General features: G+C 36.5%; 1 protein-coding gene across 6 annotated transcripts in view; it reads left to right on the top strand.

Moving 5' to 3' along the window:
* Window positions 1-19,796, top strand: part of fam13a (family with sequence similarity 13 member A) — a 66,916-nt gene that overhangs the window by 29,323 nt on the left and 17,797 nt on the right. For all 6 annotated transcript variants that reach the window (XM_032562921.1, XM_032562922.1, XM_032562918.1 and 3 more), the window contains 6 exons: window positions 6,461-6,502; window positions 11,683-11,724; window positions 11,816-11,998; window positions 14,301-14,499; window positions 18,131-18,189; window positions 18,462-18,504. In XM_032562921.1, coding sequence (XP_032418812.1) covers window positions 6,461-6,502; window positions 11,683-11,724; window positions 11,816-11,998; window positions 14,301-14,499; window positions 18,131-18,189; window positions 18,462-18,504 — 568 coding nt within the window. The remainder of the gene's footprint in view (window positions 1-6,460; window positions 6,503-11,682; window positions 11,725-11,815; window positions 11,999-14,300; window positions 14,500-18,130; window positions 18,190-18,461; window positions 18,505-19,796) is intronic.

Raw genomic sequence — 19,796 nt, 5'->3', positions numbered from 1 at the left:
CACAGGCTCCTTACATTCCAGGAACTCCCCCATCCCGATCCGCTCCGGCCTCTTGGATCAGGTTTAACTCGCTCTGTGGAAATCAAATTGACCGTGGGATTTTCCTTGATTTGTAAAGCATCTTTTTTGACAGAAAGTGAACACAATGGCCACCAATAACCAGTTCTTCTCAGAGGTTTCCAGCCCAGTATGCAATATGCATTGCGGTTATGTTAATTTTGGGCTCTTACTTTAGTTGTTCTTTTTCCAGGGTTGCATGGTTATGCAAAACAAAACTTCAACAATTTTTAAAAATAAGGATCAGATGCACAAGTTGGAATTTATTTGGGATTTTCTCTAATATCCAGATTCAAAATAATGTCTACAGTCTAGTTTGTGTTTTTTGGTGTCTGGAAAATAAGCAGGTACTGTCCCTCACCTAGCAACCCCAGCGAACCCAAGCCAGTTACCTAGCAACCCCAGTACAGTTCCAACTGCTTCCTAGCAACCCAAACAGAGCCCAAGCACATTTAAGCTCTGTGCAATGGCTGCTGGAAAAGGCAAGGGTTTTATTTTTGACTTACTATTCAGAAATGGCCTTTTGCATTATTGTTGGTTGTATAGGAGGCTCCGCTTCTGCTTTTCAAAGATGTACGATGGTATAATTGTGCACCTGATTGCAGCCATTTTCATGCGTGAGTGTACAATTGAATTGGGGGACAAGATCACTCTTAACACACCACACACGGTGGACTATGTCTTAAGATTGTCGGAAGTGGAAATTTTGGACAAAGGTCAGTATAAAAGTTTTGCTGTGTGAACTAGGCTTTAGAATAACTTGAATTGATGATTTCTGAATCTGCAGCTGTTTTAGAAAGACTTCTTCTCAGAACGTCACACATTTCCTTGGAATGTCTGATTGTTCTCACCATTAGATTAACCCAGAAAACAAGATCTACCTGCTTAAGTCAGTCATAATCACCAAGTAGACGTCACCAGGCCTTAATTAAAGATTTCATCCAAGATATAGCTGAATGTATGCAGACATTTGGTCCCGTAGGTGTAAATTTAAACTCATTGAAGAGTTTGAACAAAATGGTTGGCGTATGTAAACTTTTCTCCAGAATTGTACCAAAAAAGTTCCATTTATTCCTTATCCAGCAAACAGCCTGCAGAAACCTGACTATGTAAAGAGATCTTGTTTCGCCCGTAGAGCTGCAGAGTTTCTCATAAGGAGATGCATAGTGGCGTTTGTGTGGAGTCGCTGTGCTTCGCTGAATTTTGTGATGTAACCAGTGGATTTCTCAGAATCCCTTTAGAGATTGCTGGGAGCGAGGAACGCGGCGCTGCGGTGCGAATGCAGGTACCCTGTTGATATTACTGCCTTGTCGGCCATTAGTCAGGAAGCCTCGGCGTCCGACGACAAAAGCAGTATTTACAGCAACAGCCTGCCGACTGGATAAAAGCGGCTTTCCTGCAAGTATCAAAGCCATGTATTGCGATGGTTTCCAGTGGCTTTGGATTTACAAGTCGCTTATTATCAGAGATAATGAGACCGCTAGTTATTTTGTGAATCTCTTTATTTTTCACCTTTAATCTATTGTTTTCACCAGAATAAAAGTTTCTGGTTATTTCTAAATGCTTTGAATCCAAGTAACTGCAGGTCATTCAGTTAATGGGATCCACTGCACTATGCTAAAGTCTTGAACAACATTGTTGCAAATATCAGCCACTTTAATTGACCTTAATATCCATAAACCAATCAGTCTGGTTACTTATAAACAAGTTTAACTCATCTGAAACTCTTTTGTGTCCAATAGGTGCCCTCCTTCACAGCTTCATATGTTTTAAAGTCAAGGTTGACATGAGAAAAGTCAATTTGACGTCGACTAAAAACGTAGGAGATTTCACAGAGGCTTTATTAGCTATATTTATTGGAAACATTGATCAAAGATAGCTTGGATAGAAGTGTGTTACACAGAATAAAAAGGAGCAAAAACTATAACATTATTTCAGTTTTCTAAGTGACTAAATGTTTTTGTGGTGTGATTCTGATGGCAAAATGTGATGTTTATCGCCTGACAATTGGTGACTCTGTGATGTTTATATGATATAAAGCACTGTGAACTGCCTTGCTGCTGAGATGTGCTGTACAAATAAACTTGACTTGACTTAAGGCAGCAGCAGAGCGGAAAAAAATGTTGAGTTGTACTTTTTTCTGGTACTGATGATCAGAAATATGCTCACGTTTCACAGCAGCATTCACAGGAGTCAAATTATTGCATTGACCACAATTGTGCATGTTAGAAAATTATAAACTAAACTAATTTTAAACGGATCACCTTTGATTTCCATTGAGCTGCAGTGTCTAAGCTTTCAAGCTTCCCCCACTCAGCTCCTTCAGACTAGCCAGCAGCAGTTAGCAAACACCTGGTGAAACTGAGCTTCAGCTGAGCTCATTATGCCAGCTACTTCTCAGTGTTACACTGGTAAAAATATTTTTAAGGGGTCAATAGAGGAGCCATGTGACGATGACTTTCTGAAGGAGGAGTTTCAGAAAGACCAGGAGCTCCTTAAAGAGACAGAAGCCCAATTTCAAGGCACTAAATTACAAATTAAATTTTTTTAACTCATGTTTGATATATTTGATATATACAGCATTTTTTAAATAAAAACTGAAGGTAACATAGATACTTGATTGTGCTATGAAACGATACTATGTGGCTGGAAAGCAGATAATACCACCCCTTTAAGTTCTTCTCAATGTGCTGGTCCAGTACAAGAACTGGGCTCAAAAAAATCATCCAAAGTCCAACAAAAACCTTTAGAAAAAAAACCCTACAGAACTTTAATGACCACAAGAAAGTCAAGCAGAGGAATTTGGGAGTGGTTTAGGTTTACGATAACTTCCAACACTTTTGAGAATGTTGAAAAACTGGAAGCTTGACCCTGGTGACCGGCTTCTTGGTCTTTTTTTTACTCGCCTTCCTGTAGGGATCGGTCCTTTTCCGAGCATGTCTCCCAAAGCTTCTCCTTATCCCTTCACAGAGGTAGTGGGTAAGCAGGATTTCCGCTTTTGCAATTCATGGCAGCACAGTGACAGCCCCATTATTTTAATGAGCTTGCCAGCCTGTGTAACACCGGTTAATAACGTGGGTATGTGTATGGAGGGCAGAGGGCACTGAAGCTCGGAGAAATGTGGAAGGAGCTGGACTGCTGAGATCCAACGCAGCAGCGGAGGAAAACATGCACATGTTCTGGACGTTGTGTCGTTTCAAGGGGAAACCTTCGGAGGCTGACTGAACTCTGGCCCATTTCAATCTGCACCTGACTTGAAACCTAATTCCTCTGTTGTGAGCTTGTTGAGGTGCTGGTGGTTCCCTCGGCGTACCTGCCTCTTCCCGTAAGCCTCCTGGAGGTACAGCATGTAGAAAAACACACTGCAGGACCAAAACATCCAGTTATGGCTCTTCAATAACAAGCTATTTTTCTGTTTTCTCTGTTTCTCACTGTCTGACATCAAATCAGAGCAAAGTTTGCCCGTTTTAGGTCAGGCAGGTTTAACAACATTATTTCCACCTGTTAAAAGTCACAATCATGACAGATATAATTTACATGCTGTCAAATTTTCATGCCTAAGAAACAATTTGGCCAAACCCAGACGATGATGTCAGTTTTTAAACTCGTGATAGGGTGAATCACAGACTACTCCTGAAACACACTACCTGAGTTTCCATTAATCATTGAATTGATCAAGTAAAAATTACAAAAATAAAGTTGCTTAATGGGGATTTCGAAAAAATTCACATTTTCAAAAAAAATCTAATAAAATTTGAGCAAGAATGAAGTGGTATTTGGCCGTATGGTAATAGATGTATTTCGCAAAACTGCAATGGAAATTTTTTTTTTGCATCATGAGTCACATGACCAACAGCCGGATGTTACTACTGGTTGTAACTGGTTGTTACAACGTAGTACAGCTAACTCATACCATGTTGTTGCCGTAGCGGAAATATGAATATAATCTCACAAAACTGTTTACTGACATGATTTGTTATGACTTATCATGTGAACAAATTTATTGACATGTGATTTTAATTTAATTTCTTATTCACGGTAATTGAAACACGGCAATTGAGAATGTTTTTTTTTTTGTGCACATTTGTAGTGAAATCAGCCAGAAAAGGTGGAAGTCGTTTACCCGAGTCGGAACAAAGTTTGTTGTTCCAACTTTTTACACATGTAGCCACCATGAAGGAGTCTTCGGTCTCGCTCTTCAAGTCCACGACTTGGACTTCACGGGTGTTTGAAATGATTCTTCTGACTTTAAACTAAGAAACTCTGACTTCCAAATATAAATAGGACCCATCCTTATGACCAGATCTCTCGTAAACACAACCACAAAAGATAAAATTACAGTTAGTTGTACATTTAATGCAAAGATTGCTGTTTACTAACAAAAATATGAGAGTCAAGATTTATCCAGATCTGTGTCAAACTTATTTATATGCCACCTTTTGAAATGAGCTAAAACACTTTACAGTTTACTGAAACAAGGTAAATAGGAAAAAGGATCACTGATCATTGTTTTTTCTTTTATTCTGAGTAATTATTTATTCAAACAGGCCTCAATCAGTCTGACTGCGGTCCTTCTATTTTTCAGTTTGTTAAATCTTTAATATATAACATTTCACTTTAAAGATTCTCCCTCTGACCTAACAGGAGCCGGGTGTTATGAAATTTTCAGTATGAGTGCCAGGATTTTTCAGAATGTTAAGCAACTTCAACATTTAGTGCCAACATCAAGTTCCTCTCACTGTTGCATAATGTCATCATGTGTTGCTGACACAAGTCTTTATCAATCTCATTTCTAAACAACTGGTGTGTCAAACTAAGGAAATAGGAACAAAATAAATATACTATAAAGGCAATATCGTTACAATAAACACAGATGAGTTTAGCAAAACTAACTCATCTGTGTTTATTGATGAGTTAAACACATCAATGTTTAACTCATCAAACGTTGATGAGTTAACCCATTAACTAGAAAGTTAACTAGAAAGTTAGCTTTGCTACCCATTAGTTCCACTAGATGAAGTTAATGCTAAAGCTAATGCTAAAGCACTAATTTCAGCCACCACCATGTGTCAATAAAATAACAAGTGTTAGAAAATAGCATATAACCTTCAACAGAATCAAATTAGTCATTACACATGTTGCGCTCATGGTTTCACTTTTATAGTTGTTGAGTTTTGCTAATTGTGCTGCTGAATTTGCCTAACTAACCACAGGAAAGCAGCAGGACATCAGCAGATTTTAAATAGTTTATTCAGGGTACAACTTGGGTGGAGAACATGAGAAGAGGAAATAGAACTGTTGTGTAAACATTTTTCACCCATTTCAAAATAAGAGCATGAAAATAAAAGTCTAACTACTTGAAGAATTCAAGACGCAGACGTTCAATTGAAAGTTTACAAAACAGGCAGGTAAATAATCGCTTTCCGATTCCTCTGGAAACATTAATTAGAGGAAGCTACGTGTGCTGAACATTTTCAAAGTTAGCGAAAATGCTAAAGCCCCGCTAGCATCTTACCTGATTAGCTGAAGTGTGTCCACCACCAACAACATTAAAGCATAACCATGAATTTTCTAAGCTTCAGTAAAAAGAAAACAGAGGAGGGGTTCATTTAGTCAAGCAGAAATTCACACACTCCTCCAAACGTTGGTGATCTGGAAACACACGTTTAGCAACAGGTTACAAATACTGGTGTAAACCTGGGATCAGGTTTCAAGTTCAACAAACAGGGCAGCAGAGTTTTGCAGAAAAGTTTATTCCAGTTCCACCAGGTTGCTAAACCAAAACAAGTCTTGTTAAAACATGACCTGAATTGATAATCCATGGTTTCGTCACAACTCCACTAGATTAATGCAATTTCATGCTGGGATCTGTCGGTTCTCTTTTCATCGCCTTCAGTTTTTTCAGGAGGCTTTTGACTGATGATCAGGCCTTTCCACTGACTTTTGACACGGTATAAGTTTATTTATTTTTATTTCTGTTTTTATGTGACTACAGACTTTGCAGTATGTTTAATTCTGCTTTAACTGTTTCATTACATTTTCATATTTTGTGTTTTGGTTTGATTTGTTTGCAGGCTGTACAGCACGTCAGTTAAATGTGTTTTTTAAAGGCTTTATAAATAAAACGTATTTGGATTTTGCACAGCTTGTTGTAAGTTCTGGAATAATGCAGCCTGTATTTTGGAGAAGCAACACTTTCTCTGCTGGTTTATTATAGAAACCAGAGACAGGTTCCACGAAGGCAGAAATCTGTAGCTCTGCACCGCTATTATTCTGCAGACAAAAGCCAGCTCCACCTGCCTATTTTAAGCCTCAGTGTACTCTGAGGTTTACGCCATTTCTCTGTATAAAATCATTCTGCTGCCAGGTAAATTAAATGTGTCTCTTTTTTATTATATTTCAGCTCACAGGATGAAGAGAGGCCAGCATCTCCATTCTACATGAGGTAAGGGAGGCCTTACCGTGTTTAATAAACTGAGCAGTGTGTTGGTTTGGAGTTTCATCATCAGAAACCATGGAAGCATGAGGAAATGAGAAACCAGGGCAGTTCTGGTTGGTTCTGGTTCTGGCAGCACAACTGCCACATGTTTAGACACAGCACCTCATAAAATATCAATGACACTTTATTTTTCACTTTACTCATTGAATTAAAATCAATAAAACAAACAAACAAAAAATACAAAAAAAACCCATAAAAATAACATTTTCAATTTAGTCATTAATTTAAAATGTCGAGAATAAGACCACAGCTAAAACCGTTTTCTTAAATGAATTAATTGATTTCCACAAGTAAAATAATTACAGTAAAAAATATACAATAATATAATAAAATAATTTTAAAAATTAAAAAATAATCATATTTATTATTATTTTTATTATATTATTATGTCATAATATTTCACAAAAAATATTGAAGAATCCAACTAGAGGAGATTTGATCAGTGGGAGTAAAAGAACAAAACAAAACAAAAATAATTTCTAATCTTAGCATTGGTAATTACAGAGCAGAGGTTTGGTATTTGGTACAGTTTATATTGTTATAGTTTTATTAGTCTGTACTGTGATTTTATATGACTTTCATATAAAACTTTCAATATATGTTTTATAATATTAGTGTTTTTATTTACAGATGGAAATAGCTTATTTCCATCTTTCATTTGCACTAGATCTTTGCACTAAGTCTAGTGCAAAGCATTTTTATTAACGATGTTTGCATATTGTCCTTGTCTTAAATAAACCAATAATAACAAACTAAACAGCTTATATACTTAATTTATTTATTGATTGATTTCCGTAAGCGAAATAAAATCATAATAAAAAAAATACAATGTGTATATCTTTTTACAATTTAATACAAAACAGACGAAAGGTAAACGCTTATTTTAAGGTTCCGGTAGAAAACATTCCAGTTGAGGTTTAACCTCTGACCCCGACAGCGTGAATCATAGAGCAACATTTTTTTTTTTTTTGATGTTGTTGTTTATCTAACTCGTACCTGGCTGTGGCGTAACACCAGATTACCTGAGCGGATGTGTTCTGGTAAACGCTGCTGGGGGATTTAACTGGTTTCGGCTGGAAGCTGTGGAGTCTTAATGACATTAAGGCGAGTAACTTTTAAAAACAACAACAGAGCAGCTAATATGTTGTTTCGCTCGTACTTTTGTTTTCAAAGTAATCCAGTTAGTTGGAGGGTCTGAAGTTGAGCAAATAAATGAGGCGATCTCTAAGCTTTCTTTTAACAAAGAGCTGCATTGTCAACGTTTTTTTTTAACTCTGCAGGAATAGCACAACCTGATAATTAAAGTCCCAGACATGGACGAATTACAGCCTAATCTCTCAGACACAATTAAACTGAGACGACCATTCAGAACGATTTTAGTTTATAATTAGGCTGGAAATTTGTGTTTTCAGTTTAAAAAGCCAAACGTCATTTTAGCTCCAGGTTACTTCACTCAGCAATTTCACTGTATTACGATCAAACTATTGTTACATTTACTGTTTCATATCCATTTATTCATCTTGCTAGTTAAGTATTTTTGATAAATTAAGTTAATAAAAAAAGTACTTCATGTCGGGATTTTTTACTTTTTATTGAGTTTAACTGGTTTTAACTTCTCAACAACAAATAAGATCTATATCTATATTTTCTATATTTTCTTTTGCTTTATATCAGAAAAGATAAAATTCAAACGGTCATTTGGTGATGATGCAATGATCAGGTCAAATTGTTACATATTTAGCTTAACTTTCATTGTTATGATGCTGAAATTACTAGTTTTACTTTATTTATACTGATTTAATCACCAGTATTTTTATTATGTTCTTATCATTAATTTTAAATTATTTAATCAATTCCAATATTAATTTGATCTATATTAATACCTAACTTATTATACAATAGTTAGTTTTTATTTTAACACATTTTATTATCACTATATGAAAGTTAATATTATTATTTTTCTTTATATTAATTTTATAATTCTGTTTAATTTTCTTGAATATTTTTGTAGGGGACTTTAAGAAAATCATGGTTGATTAATTTATCATTGTTGTATTAATATATTTGTTATTATTAAGATTTTATATTATTTAAGTTTTAATATTTATATTTATTACTAATCCTGTTGTTAAATTTATTTAATCAGTGTTTAGTAATTTGTCATTTTCTGTTATATATTCTTATATTCTATTCTATTACTTTATTTTATTTTAAGGAAACAAGGAAAGAGATTTAAAGCTTTGCATACTCACATTTTTATTTATATTTTAAGGAAAAAGGAGAATTTTTTTCTCTAATATTTTGTCATAGTTAATTAGGTAGTAAACTGACCTTTTTGTAAAGAGAGTCCGTGACTCGGGTCACATCTTTCCTGTCGGTGACGTTTCTGCTGCACTGACTCACCCTCTCCTGCCTGCAGGTTCTGACTCAGCTGTTACTAACTCACCAGGAAACTTTCCCCCTCTGTTAGCTCAGAGCTAAGTCAGCTGGAAACGTTTGTCCGTGCTGTCGGCACGGCCGCTTTGCCAAAACTCCAGCAGGTGTCCTGCATAAATCTGAGGGCTGTTTAAGAATATCTGCAACATGATATTTAATTACTGGACGGACATTTACTGGCAGTCTCTCTCGGCTTTTAATGTCATTAACAGATTGGCTGCCATACAAGCAGACACATAAAAAAAGCATAGATTTACTGGCTGCTATCATGTTAAGCTCGAACAGTTGTTCAAATTCAATTCCAGTATGAGATTCTCACCACGACTATTTATATACCACAGTTTCTGGCATCAGGATATTTACAAATTAAGAATATAAGTCAGGTTTATTTAGCACATTTCAGGAACAAGGCAGCTCAAACACTGCAAAAAACATAAAACCTTATCAAGTAATTTTGATCTAGTTTCTGGTGCAAATATCTTATCACACTTGGTATTGAATCAATAACAAAACTAACTTAGAAGAAACTTTTCAGCAAGAAATAGCTGCTTGTTTTGAGTCAATTATTTCTTAATATTGATGAAAAAGTTCTAGTTCTATTGGCAGATTATTTCACTTATAACATGGGGAAAATGTCTTGTTATAAGTGAAATAATCTGCCGTTAAGGGATATATTTTTTCATCAATATCAAGGAATTATTGACTCAAAACAAGCTAAGTTAGTTTTGTATTATTTCAAACGCACTAAAATATTTTTGCTAGAAACTGGACCAAAAATACTTGATAAGATTTTGTGTTTTTGCAGGATAGTTCTTTCTTTACATCATAAAAACAAAAAAAAAACCATCATATACACACCATAAAGTCAACAATTGTGAAAACGGATGACAAGCATTGGATTCTGTCAAATGCTACCATTAAAATCATAAATACACATCAAAATGTTGTTCAATGTTCCAGTTATTATGGTTCCAAAGCAACTAACCAGGTGGGTGTTTCGTCTTGATTTAAAGGAACTTTGTGTTTCGGCTGTTTTGCAGTTTTCTGGAAGTTTGTTCCAGATTTGTGGAGCATAGAAGCTGAATTATTTTTAGTTAAAACATGAAAATTGTCTTGTTATAAGTGAAATAATCCAATATAACTTGTACATTTTCATCAATATTAAGGAATTATTTCCTAAATCTTCTTGAAAAGTTACTGGTAAGCTGGTTTAGACTATAAATACTTAAGATTTTGTGTTTTTACAGTGCTTCCATTGCATACAGTGTGAATATATTACTATGTTTCCATTTGAGAGTACACTACAGGTATAAGCAGGTTGATGAGTCAAAAATACTTATGTGTTTATTGTAAATGTTCAGAAGCCAAAAAAGATCATAATGTCAGAGTTAAATCTTGGCACCTAGCTCAGTCTGGGTGCTACAAATGTCCTCTAAGGTTTAACACTTGTCGTCTGTTGCCTCCTGTTTTAAATAGATCTTATTATTAATCATTTCATCACTTTTAAAACGTGAGGAGGTCAGATTTACAGATGATTGACCACATTACTGAAACGTTTCTGCCTGGCAGATCTCTTGGCGTTAACATCAAGGCTTCAGTCAACACTGGTGATCCATTAAACCACTTTCTGTTGTTTTAACCTGCTACAGTTTGAGTCGCGGCTATTTTAAGGTTGTTGCCCTGGAAAGGTTCTGGCTCTGACATAATCAGTAAAATCCGCTAACTCTGGAGGAACTTTTTTAACTTTTACGTCTGAATCTGACCTTTATTGACTGTATTTCATCATTTGAATTTGCACATAGATAACAGCCTCAGAAGTTCCTTATCTGGTTATGAGACCACCGGGTTTCTTTAGATCGTCTTCACTGTCTTTGTTTACAGATTTCAATATTCCAGAAGTCATTTTGCAGAGCTTCACCTGACTAACCTTCAATTGTTCGCTGTCTCCATTATTATCTGTTCTGTTATCGGCGCTGCAGACATGGCCGCCAGCCAAGCCGTGCTATCACTGTCAACACCGCTGTTTATGGAGGCTTTTTGTCCATATCTCTGTATGTTGAGGGACATGTACTCCAGGACAGGCAGACATTAAGGCAGTGAGGAAGTTAAGGACCATTTCTAATAATTATATACGTAATATTTGACATTTTCATATATGAGCTAAAAAAAATCTAACAATAAATTCAAAAAATAAACATAATTCTAATGTTTGAGTTTAGTGGAGATCAGATAAAATCAAAAAGTAGTTTTCTGTCTACTTTGGAAAGTTGGAAAGAAACTCTTCGGAGTTTGCAATTCTTATATTTTTGTTATTGATCCAATACCAAGTAAATACAATACTTGGTATCACCAATATCAATACCAAAACCAATAGTTACTATTTAAGTATGACATGTAATCAAACTTCCTACCTTAAGGTTTTTTGGTGGTTTTTCCTTTAAATTATTTTTGTTAAAACTTAATTAATGTTTGTGTTGTGTAACTATTTTCTGAAGGTGGTGCCAGGGTTGTTTTTGTTTTCCTGAGTATAGAAACTTGCTCTCACAGGACCTCCTTAAGCTGAGCTGAAGTTAACACTGGATCACGCAGGGCTCGAACTCGGGCCTCCGGGAGGGTTCAGTGTTGCTCACTGACCTGTTGTGACCATTTGTTTTTGCAGCATTAACTCTCCCCACTTGCTTTCTTTGCAGTAACCACCTCTCTCCTGTCCACTGCAGACCAGATGTGTTGAAGTAAGTCGTCTTTTGCACATAAATTCAATGAAAACATCCAACATATTGCTGTAAATGTAATCATTTTTAACCGTCTCTTTTTTCTTCCCAGGAGTTTTCTGGATCAGACCATCCGCTCAGCAGTGGAGCAGCATCTTTTTGACGGAACAAATCAGCTTTCGGTGACTTGTGACTTGACCTCGCGACCTTCGAGCCTGACGAGAACGCCAACCGCGCGACAGAGACGTCGACAGCAGAGGGAGCAGCAGGCGGAAGGCCTCAGGCAAAGAAACCGGTACAATCTGCCACTCTGATCCTTCCAGCATGAAATTAGTTTTCATTTCAGTAACATATACTTCTGTGCTTTATGTACAGTTCTGTGGAAAAGTATTTTCATTCTTACAGGTCAAACTAAATTTATTTTCAACAGCTATGAGTAAACTCAAATAAGTAGTTTTGACTTTTTTTTTTTTTTTTTAAGAAAAATTATATCCAATCTGTGTTTTTGTTGCCTGTACACCACTGGTGTCAAACTCAAGGCTCGTGGGCCAAATCTGGACAGCCATAACAGTTTATGTGGCCTTCTAGATACTAAGATGGCAAATAAAGTAAACTTTAATCTCACATTTGTATGCTTAAATATTATTGTATCAGTCAAATAAAATCTGCATTTGTATAGGATCAAACTACATCGGTGTGAAAAAATGCTCAAATTTGATACATTTTAAGAAGTACTAATTGAAATTTTAGCAGATTGATAATTAATTGGTAGTTTTATTAATACATTGTACCACAACTGGCCCCTTCCGGACATTCATGATCTTAATGCGGCCCAAAACGAAGTTTGACTCGTCACTTTTAGCATTAAAAATCCAACATTAGCTCCCTAAAAAACAGTTTCATTATTTCATTCACCCCCATAGTAAGATTATATTAGGGACATGAATTCGTCATGTAAAAAAACACCAAACGTTCTCTAAAACTGATCTCCACTCATAAATACTCTGTCAATGTGATAACCAAACAATTTGGTATTTCATCTATATAATATGTAACCACATGACAACGAAACCTTGAAGGCATATTAAATATTTTTCTCTCTCTTTGCACAACCTGGAGAACATGCAAGCTCCATGCAGAGAGACTCCAGGCCAGGATTTGAATCCAATGCCTTCATGCTGCCTCCTTTAATTTTAATTATTTTTATTTATTTCCTTGGAAATCTAAGATTCCTGCCCTTACTCGAATTACAACATTCAAAAAAATCTAAAACTAGTACGAAACAAAAGTGAACTCAAGTAAACAGTAAATGCATTACAAGATAAAATCCCAAACTTTAATCCCAAGCGATTAAGAAATTTTTCCCAATAAGGTTAACGTAATACTTAATGATTACTTATTACTTCCTTGTACGGGTTAGGATATGTATATGGACTATTTCATTACATTCTTTGCACAAAATCATTCTTAGATAATGAGATTTTAGTTTGAGTTCATTTCAGAATAAGATGTTTTAGGTCCTCTGTCACTTTAAAACCAAATAAGTTGTTTACACAAAAGGCTGAAAACTAATGCACAATTATATAACTGTACATCTCTGAAAAGCAAAAGTAGAGCCTCCTGCACAATCAACAGGAGGGCAGGAAGTGGTTTTTGGATGGTAAGTCAACAACAAAACACTTGTCTTTTCCAGCAGCCATTGTACAGTGCAGACAGCGATAAAACTAGCATGATGAGACATGCCAGAGCTCAACTTGGGTTGCTAGGTGACAGCAACCCAAGTTGCTGTCACCTAGCAACTTGGGTTGCTAGGTGACAACCTAGCAACCCAAGTTGCTAGGTGACAAGCAACTTGGGTGCAGCGTTAGGTAACAACGCTGCACAACGGTGCAGCGTTGTTACCTAACGCTGCACCGTTAGGTAACAACGGTGCAGCGTTGTTACCTAACAACGCTGCACCGTTGTTAGGTAACGGTGCAGCGTGACTTAACAAACGAAAGGTTTTTGAAAAGGCTCTTTTTCCAGACACCAAAAAAACTTTAACTTATTGCCAAAAACCGACTGACTGTTTTTTATTATTATTATTAGAAGCAGTTGAGATCAAAATGAAAGTAAAAAAATAAAATAAAATAAAAAACGTGCAAAACGTGAATTTTGCATAGTAGGTCCCCTAAAACTCTTTAGTTCTATTTTTTATTAACAAAAACTGACCTCGGAGTTCTGTTGTCTGTTTTCACCAGCAGAAGGACAGTATAAAATGTTCCTCTGTGTGGCAAGAGACTTTATCCAGTCAAAACAACTGGAATCACACCAGTAAGAAGCTAATCCTTGTTGATGTCTGAGTGATCGCTGACATGTGGATTAGAGGAGTGAAGCAGAAAGTGTCATTAAGACTAAATACACTGTAAATAGAATTAGCACAAAGCTACACAGCAAATTATCTGCTTGAGAGAGTATAAGTAAGCCACCAGGATGACCTTGGTGTTTGTTTTTCATCCGACATCGAGCTGAAAAAAAAACCAGGAAGGAGTCAGATGGAAGGCAGATGTCTAACGTCGTAATTCTTTTCGGGTTGATTTTTTTCCATCCGGGAGCAGAGCTGCATCCACCAGAGCCGACACCAACAAGGAGAACATCCCGTCGAGCAGCGGCAGCAGTTCAGGGAGCGCCGGGGAGGAGCCGACCAGCGGCGTGGAGTCGCAGGGCGGCCAGAGCGGCCGGGCCGCCCGGACCTCCAGGAAGTCCAAACACTGCCCGACTCTGGTGCAACTCACTGACAACCAGCCTGACCACGCGGTGAGTCACGCCTCGTCTCTGTTTGGAGCTTATAGGAAGGTACCGCGCAATGATGTTAATGTCAGTATAATGAGGCTCAAATTATTTCGTTCTATTTTAACAGTTTCAAGAGCAAGTCATGTTCTCCACTAATGCACCAGTAATGAAGAAGCATTTTACTTTCACCCTGTCATCCTTTTTTCTGCAGAGCAAATAATTGTCAGGTCTTGTTAGTGAGAATCATTACTGGAGGCAAGCTGGTAAATGACAGGAAGTTGTTTAATGGTTTTTCAACCACTGCACAGCATCATGTAATATCCAGCAGACACTACTAATTGTTCATTTTTCCCCTAGGTAAAGTAGTTCACATTTAGGGAGTGATAAGTGCTCAATTAGCCATTATCCACTTCAAGAGTATCACAAAAGGAAATTATTCAAGTTTTATTCTATGTCGTGTTTCTAACATGTAAGTGGAAATTGTATTATCTTTGAATTAATTATGTTTTCTCCCAAAAAAAACAAAAAAAGAAAATTTAAATAAAATGGCTGCATTAGTGTGCAGATCCTTCAACTTACATAAGTTTTTGTTTAACATAAGCCTGGGACTTGAACACGTTGATTTCAATTAATTAATTACATAGATTAATCAATAAATTGCTTAGTTTTGTTTCCTTCTACAAACAAAACAAGCAGAACCTTTGCATTTGCATGTTTCTGGTAAGACTTTAAATCTGCCGCACAAGCAACATCCACAAACAACAAAGCCGCTTCTCTTGGCCCACTAAGGGTTAATTTCTGCTTCAGAAAACGATCTGATTGGACGCTGGAAAAGGTTATTGTTGCGTTCAGTTTGTGCTACAAAGAGTTAGCTTAGCAGTGAAGCAAATCAAGCTCAGAAAGCATCTTTAAGGTTTTATTGGCCTTTATTTGATAGTGCATTGAGGTGAAAGACCTTAATGAGAGAAGGGAGAAGACATGCGGCAAAGGTCACCAAGCAGAGTCGAACCAGCAACCGCCATGTAAAGGACTAAGGCCTCCAAATGTGGGTTGTGGCGCATCATGTCCTGCGCCACCACAGCACCCGCAGTCCACATTTCTAAAGAGTTAAATCATTGGAATCTTGAAACACTGGAAAGCTGAATGGATAGAATAGCACTTAGCACCGACCTGATAACAGATTAAAAATAATAAATATCTTTGTTGTTGAACTCGTATGTCAATTTTTTAATTGAGCCGTAAAAAAGAACTTTTGAATGGAAAATGTTGCTTGTTTTGTCAGTTTGTGGTTTTCAATTCAAATGCAATTAATTCGTTACAAACCTGCAGTTAACTTTATTCAACACTGAATCATGTTCCACCACTTGGTCAACTATCTTCTAATTCTGAGCATCATGCCAGTTGCTATAAAAAGACTCTGAACCGTATGTTAGCAGTAACACGATGGCCATTTTACGGTCGAACATATTTACATGCATATTTCAAAGATAAAATTATTCACGATTGAACTGCATGATATGCTGTTTGACTGACTCACTGATTTATTTAGCTTCATACACAAGGAATAGGAGTAAAGAGACGATCAGATCACAGTTATTTTTTCTCCCTGCATGCTAATACGTTACATAACAGCACAGATGACACATGATAGCACCACAGGTTCTAGGTTAGACATGATCTGTGTTAGCTGGTGTGAACAGCTTTCTTTGAGAATGACAGTGTTTTAAGTAAAAAGTTGCAAAAGCTCAACAGCAGCTTTATAATTTTTAAACTTTGTTTTGATTCTGCAGCAAAAAAAACATTGGGAAATCTAGCTAGCTAGCTAAAGAGCTAGCTAGATGCCATTTAGTGAATTGATTTACTAAAATAAATGATCAGAATCTGGCTGAGTGTATGAATAGCATTGGCTTAACTTTACCTACAGGCAAGCTAGCTTGCAACCTAGATTAGCTAAATAAAACAAAAAACATAACAGGAAAGATAGCAGAGATGGTGTACAACTAAAATAGCCATGATAGTATAAAGTAACCTAGATAGCCAACATAGCTTATAGACTATATAGCTGAGATAGCACATAGTGTAGGTAGCCAAAATAACCCAACATAATTGCTTATATAGCCAAGATAGCTTTAACCTAGATAGCCAAAATAGACATAATAGACATGCAGCAGAGATAAGTGAGCTAGCTTGTGGCCTAGATAAGCAGGATAGTTTGAAATCTAGACAGTTGGGAAAGTTCAAAAAGCTGGGATTGGCAAGCTAGCTTCTAGCCTAAGTGAGTATGGACAGCTTATAACTACGACACCCTACAGGCAAGATCTCCAACAAAGCCTGCTGAGTTTACAGTCAAGATAACTCATAAAACTAGATAGTGAGTTAGCCTAGATAGCCTAGCTAGCAACATTCCCTACATAGCCTTCCTAACCGAGATGCTTACAGCAAGAACCTATAGCATGGTTAGCCAAGACATTCCAGAGTAGAGATAAGAAAAGTGTTATTATGCTTAGCTAATATATCTAGGGTGACCAGACGTCCTCTTTTTCCCGGACATGTCCTACTTTTCAGACCTAAAAAGATGTCCGGGGGGAATTTGAAAATCGTCCGGGATTTTGGTCAACTGCCTCAAAACACATTACAGAGCCGTGCGCTGCGTGTCACGTAATCCCTGAGCCGCCCCCCCGCTCTGGGTTGTTGGGGAAACCAGAACCCCCCCCCCAACCCCCACGCTGCATCTTGTCCGGGTTTTCCTCAAGTAAAATATGGTCACCCTAAATATATCAAAGTGTAATAATCTATCAGCATTTTTTATTTGACAGCATCTGAGAGTTTTCCAACACCAATTCACACAAGCATAAACTTCAATACTTAACTATTAATGCATACTAGCTAATTTATATTGTTATTCCTTCTTTAGCTTAGCATATACAACAATCATACTTTTATATCTGTTAGGTTTGTTTTGATTTAAAACGACCGTAACATATTGGCTGTTGTGAGACGTATCAACTTTACTGAACCTAAAAGTGTAAGAAATGGTTAACATTAGTTTTATTTTTTTCTTATTCGCCTTCTTCACATTGCTTCTTCTTGGTAACTAGGGACTATTTTAGGTCACGTCCATACTGAGAGAATTTTAGGTGTGTCCACAAAAATTTTTGGTCATTTAGGTTGACCAGAACCAATCTTTTTGAACCCGGGTAAAAGAGCCTATAAATTTCGAATCCGCAGTTTCATGTTTCCATGTTGTCATGCGAGCCGCATCTATTTTTAAACAATGAGGTTTAAAAATAGCTCCATTTGTCTCTCTATAACAAACATGGCGCATTTTGGTGGGTTTTTTGTATTGTTCTGTGGCGGTGTTACAGCGCCACCAATTGGCCTGGCATACTTACAACAGAATTTGTGAACCAAAGAGAATAATTCAGCGGACCGTGTTTATTTTTTATTTTTTTATCATGTCTTAGTATCAATGACTAACAATCATTCAGACAATCATAAGTCAGGTTTTATCAAAATAAACATGGTGGGTCGGAAGAAAGGACTTAGAAACTGTTCTAGCTTGATTTTTACCATTTGCTCCATGTTAGCATCAAAATTATGAATAAGATTTGTTGATTAAATAATTTTCGTTCGAAATGGGTTTAATTTTTTGCAGATTAAAGAATGTTTTGGTGAAAGACCTGGAGAAACCCACATGGACCCACTTCATAAAGGGTAAACCCAAATCTCAACTCTTTTGTACACAGTTTGTCAAACCTGTTAACCAGGTGATGGTTTCTCACTGATAAGTTACCTGCTGAGAATGACAACCGTGTTTTTATCTAATGAGATGCTTTGACACTTGACCTGATAAGAACAGAGATACATGTGAATGTATTTACTGCCTGGGGTTTCCTGAGGTTTTTAGGCTAAAGTGCACAGGAGTTTATTGTTCACATCCAGAGGTTTAACCTTTGCTGAAACGGTTTTCCTATCGCCCTCTCCAGGAATGAGATTTTAAGGAAAGACGAGCCTGGATCTGCTTCACAGGTTGGTTCTTTTGCTCTTAACTTTATTCAACTTTCTTGTTGAAAACGTAAAAACTAGTGTCTTAAAATGCACAGCGAGTAATACAGACAAGAACATTTACTGTAGAATAAAAGAAGGTCTCAAAAAATTAGAAATGTGTGCAGCCGAATAACAAAAAGTCCCCAAAAAGGCAGAATAATGTTGTGTGGTACAGTTCGTTCTCAGGATCTAACCAGCAAAGAATCAACATGTGACAATTTAAGAAATAAAAGGGTCATGGAGGTTCAGGTGAGAAGGGGTGGAGATGAGGGTGGAGAAACACTAGTCAAGCAGAAACAATGAATGAATAAAATCCAAGACATGGTTGAAAGAGTCATTCTGAAGATTCAAGAGTTTTTTCCAAGAAGTTGATATTAAAAACAAAATGTGTTTGATAATCGGCGGATTAATTTAGAGCATTTAGAAAGACAGAAGGCGCATAAGGAAGAGTTTACAACTCTTTTGCTGTACATAAACATACACTGATCTGAAGATTACCATATTTTATTCTCTATAAGTCACACTTTTTTCATAGTTTGGCTGGAACTTCATCTTGTATTCAGAAGCAACTTATACATGTTTATTTTTCCTAGGATAAAGTGCACGGGATTATCGTGCATTTTCATTATACGTACATGAACTAGCTGAATAAGTTGTTGACATGAGAATAACCTATTTCATTTTTTGCACTTTGTTTATTTAGAAACAATTCACAAACATTGTTCTGTTTCTAAATATGTTATATGTTAGTATTTTGAAGACACAAATGAACTAAATTTTGTCCTCAGTGTTCACAAAATAATTCAAAGAAAAAACAAAACACAAAAATACCTAAAGGTCAGAAATTTTATGATATACTTAAAATAATATGTATCGGTATCTGCAGTACCAATACATATTACCAAAATATAGCCACTACCAAAATATGCAGGCACTGTTCCCTAGCAACCCCAGAAGAGTTCCGCCTATCACCTAGCAACCAGCACATGCAGCTGGTTTTATTGTTACATTTGCTGCACAGTGGCTACAGGAAAAGTGTTTTATTGTTGATTTACTACTCCGAAGGAACTTGTTGCTTTCCTGTTGCTTGTGCAGAAGGCTCTACTACTGCTTTTCAAAGATGCACAGTTGTATAATTGCGCATCTGTTTGCAGCCATTCAAAATTGGAAGAACTGATTAGACTAAAATCTCATTATCTAAGAATAATTTTGTGCACAAAATATAATGAACATGATTTATCCTAAGTCATGCTATGCTGTTTGAGGAAGCATAG

Source organism: Xiphophorus hellerii, chromosome 5 (genome assembly GCF_003331165.1).
Source record: "Xiphophorus hellerii strain 12219 chromosome 5, Xiphophorus_hellerii-4.1, whole genome shotgun sequence".
Taxonomy (NCBI): Eukaryota; Metazoa; Chordata; class Actinopteri; order Cyprinodontiformes; family Poeciliidae; genus Xiphophorus; species Xiphophorus hellerii.
Note: the sequence above shows the minus strand (reverse complement) of the source record. Positions and strands in the feature narration are given on the sequence as shown.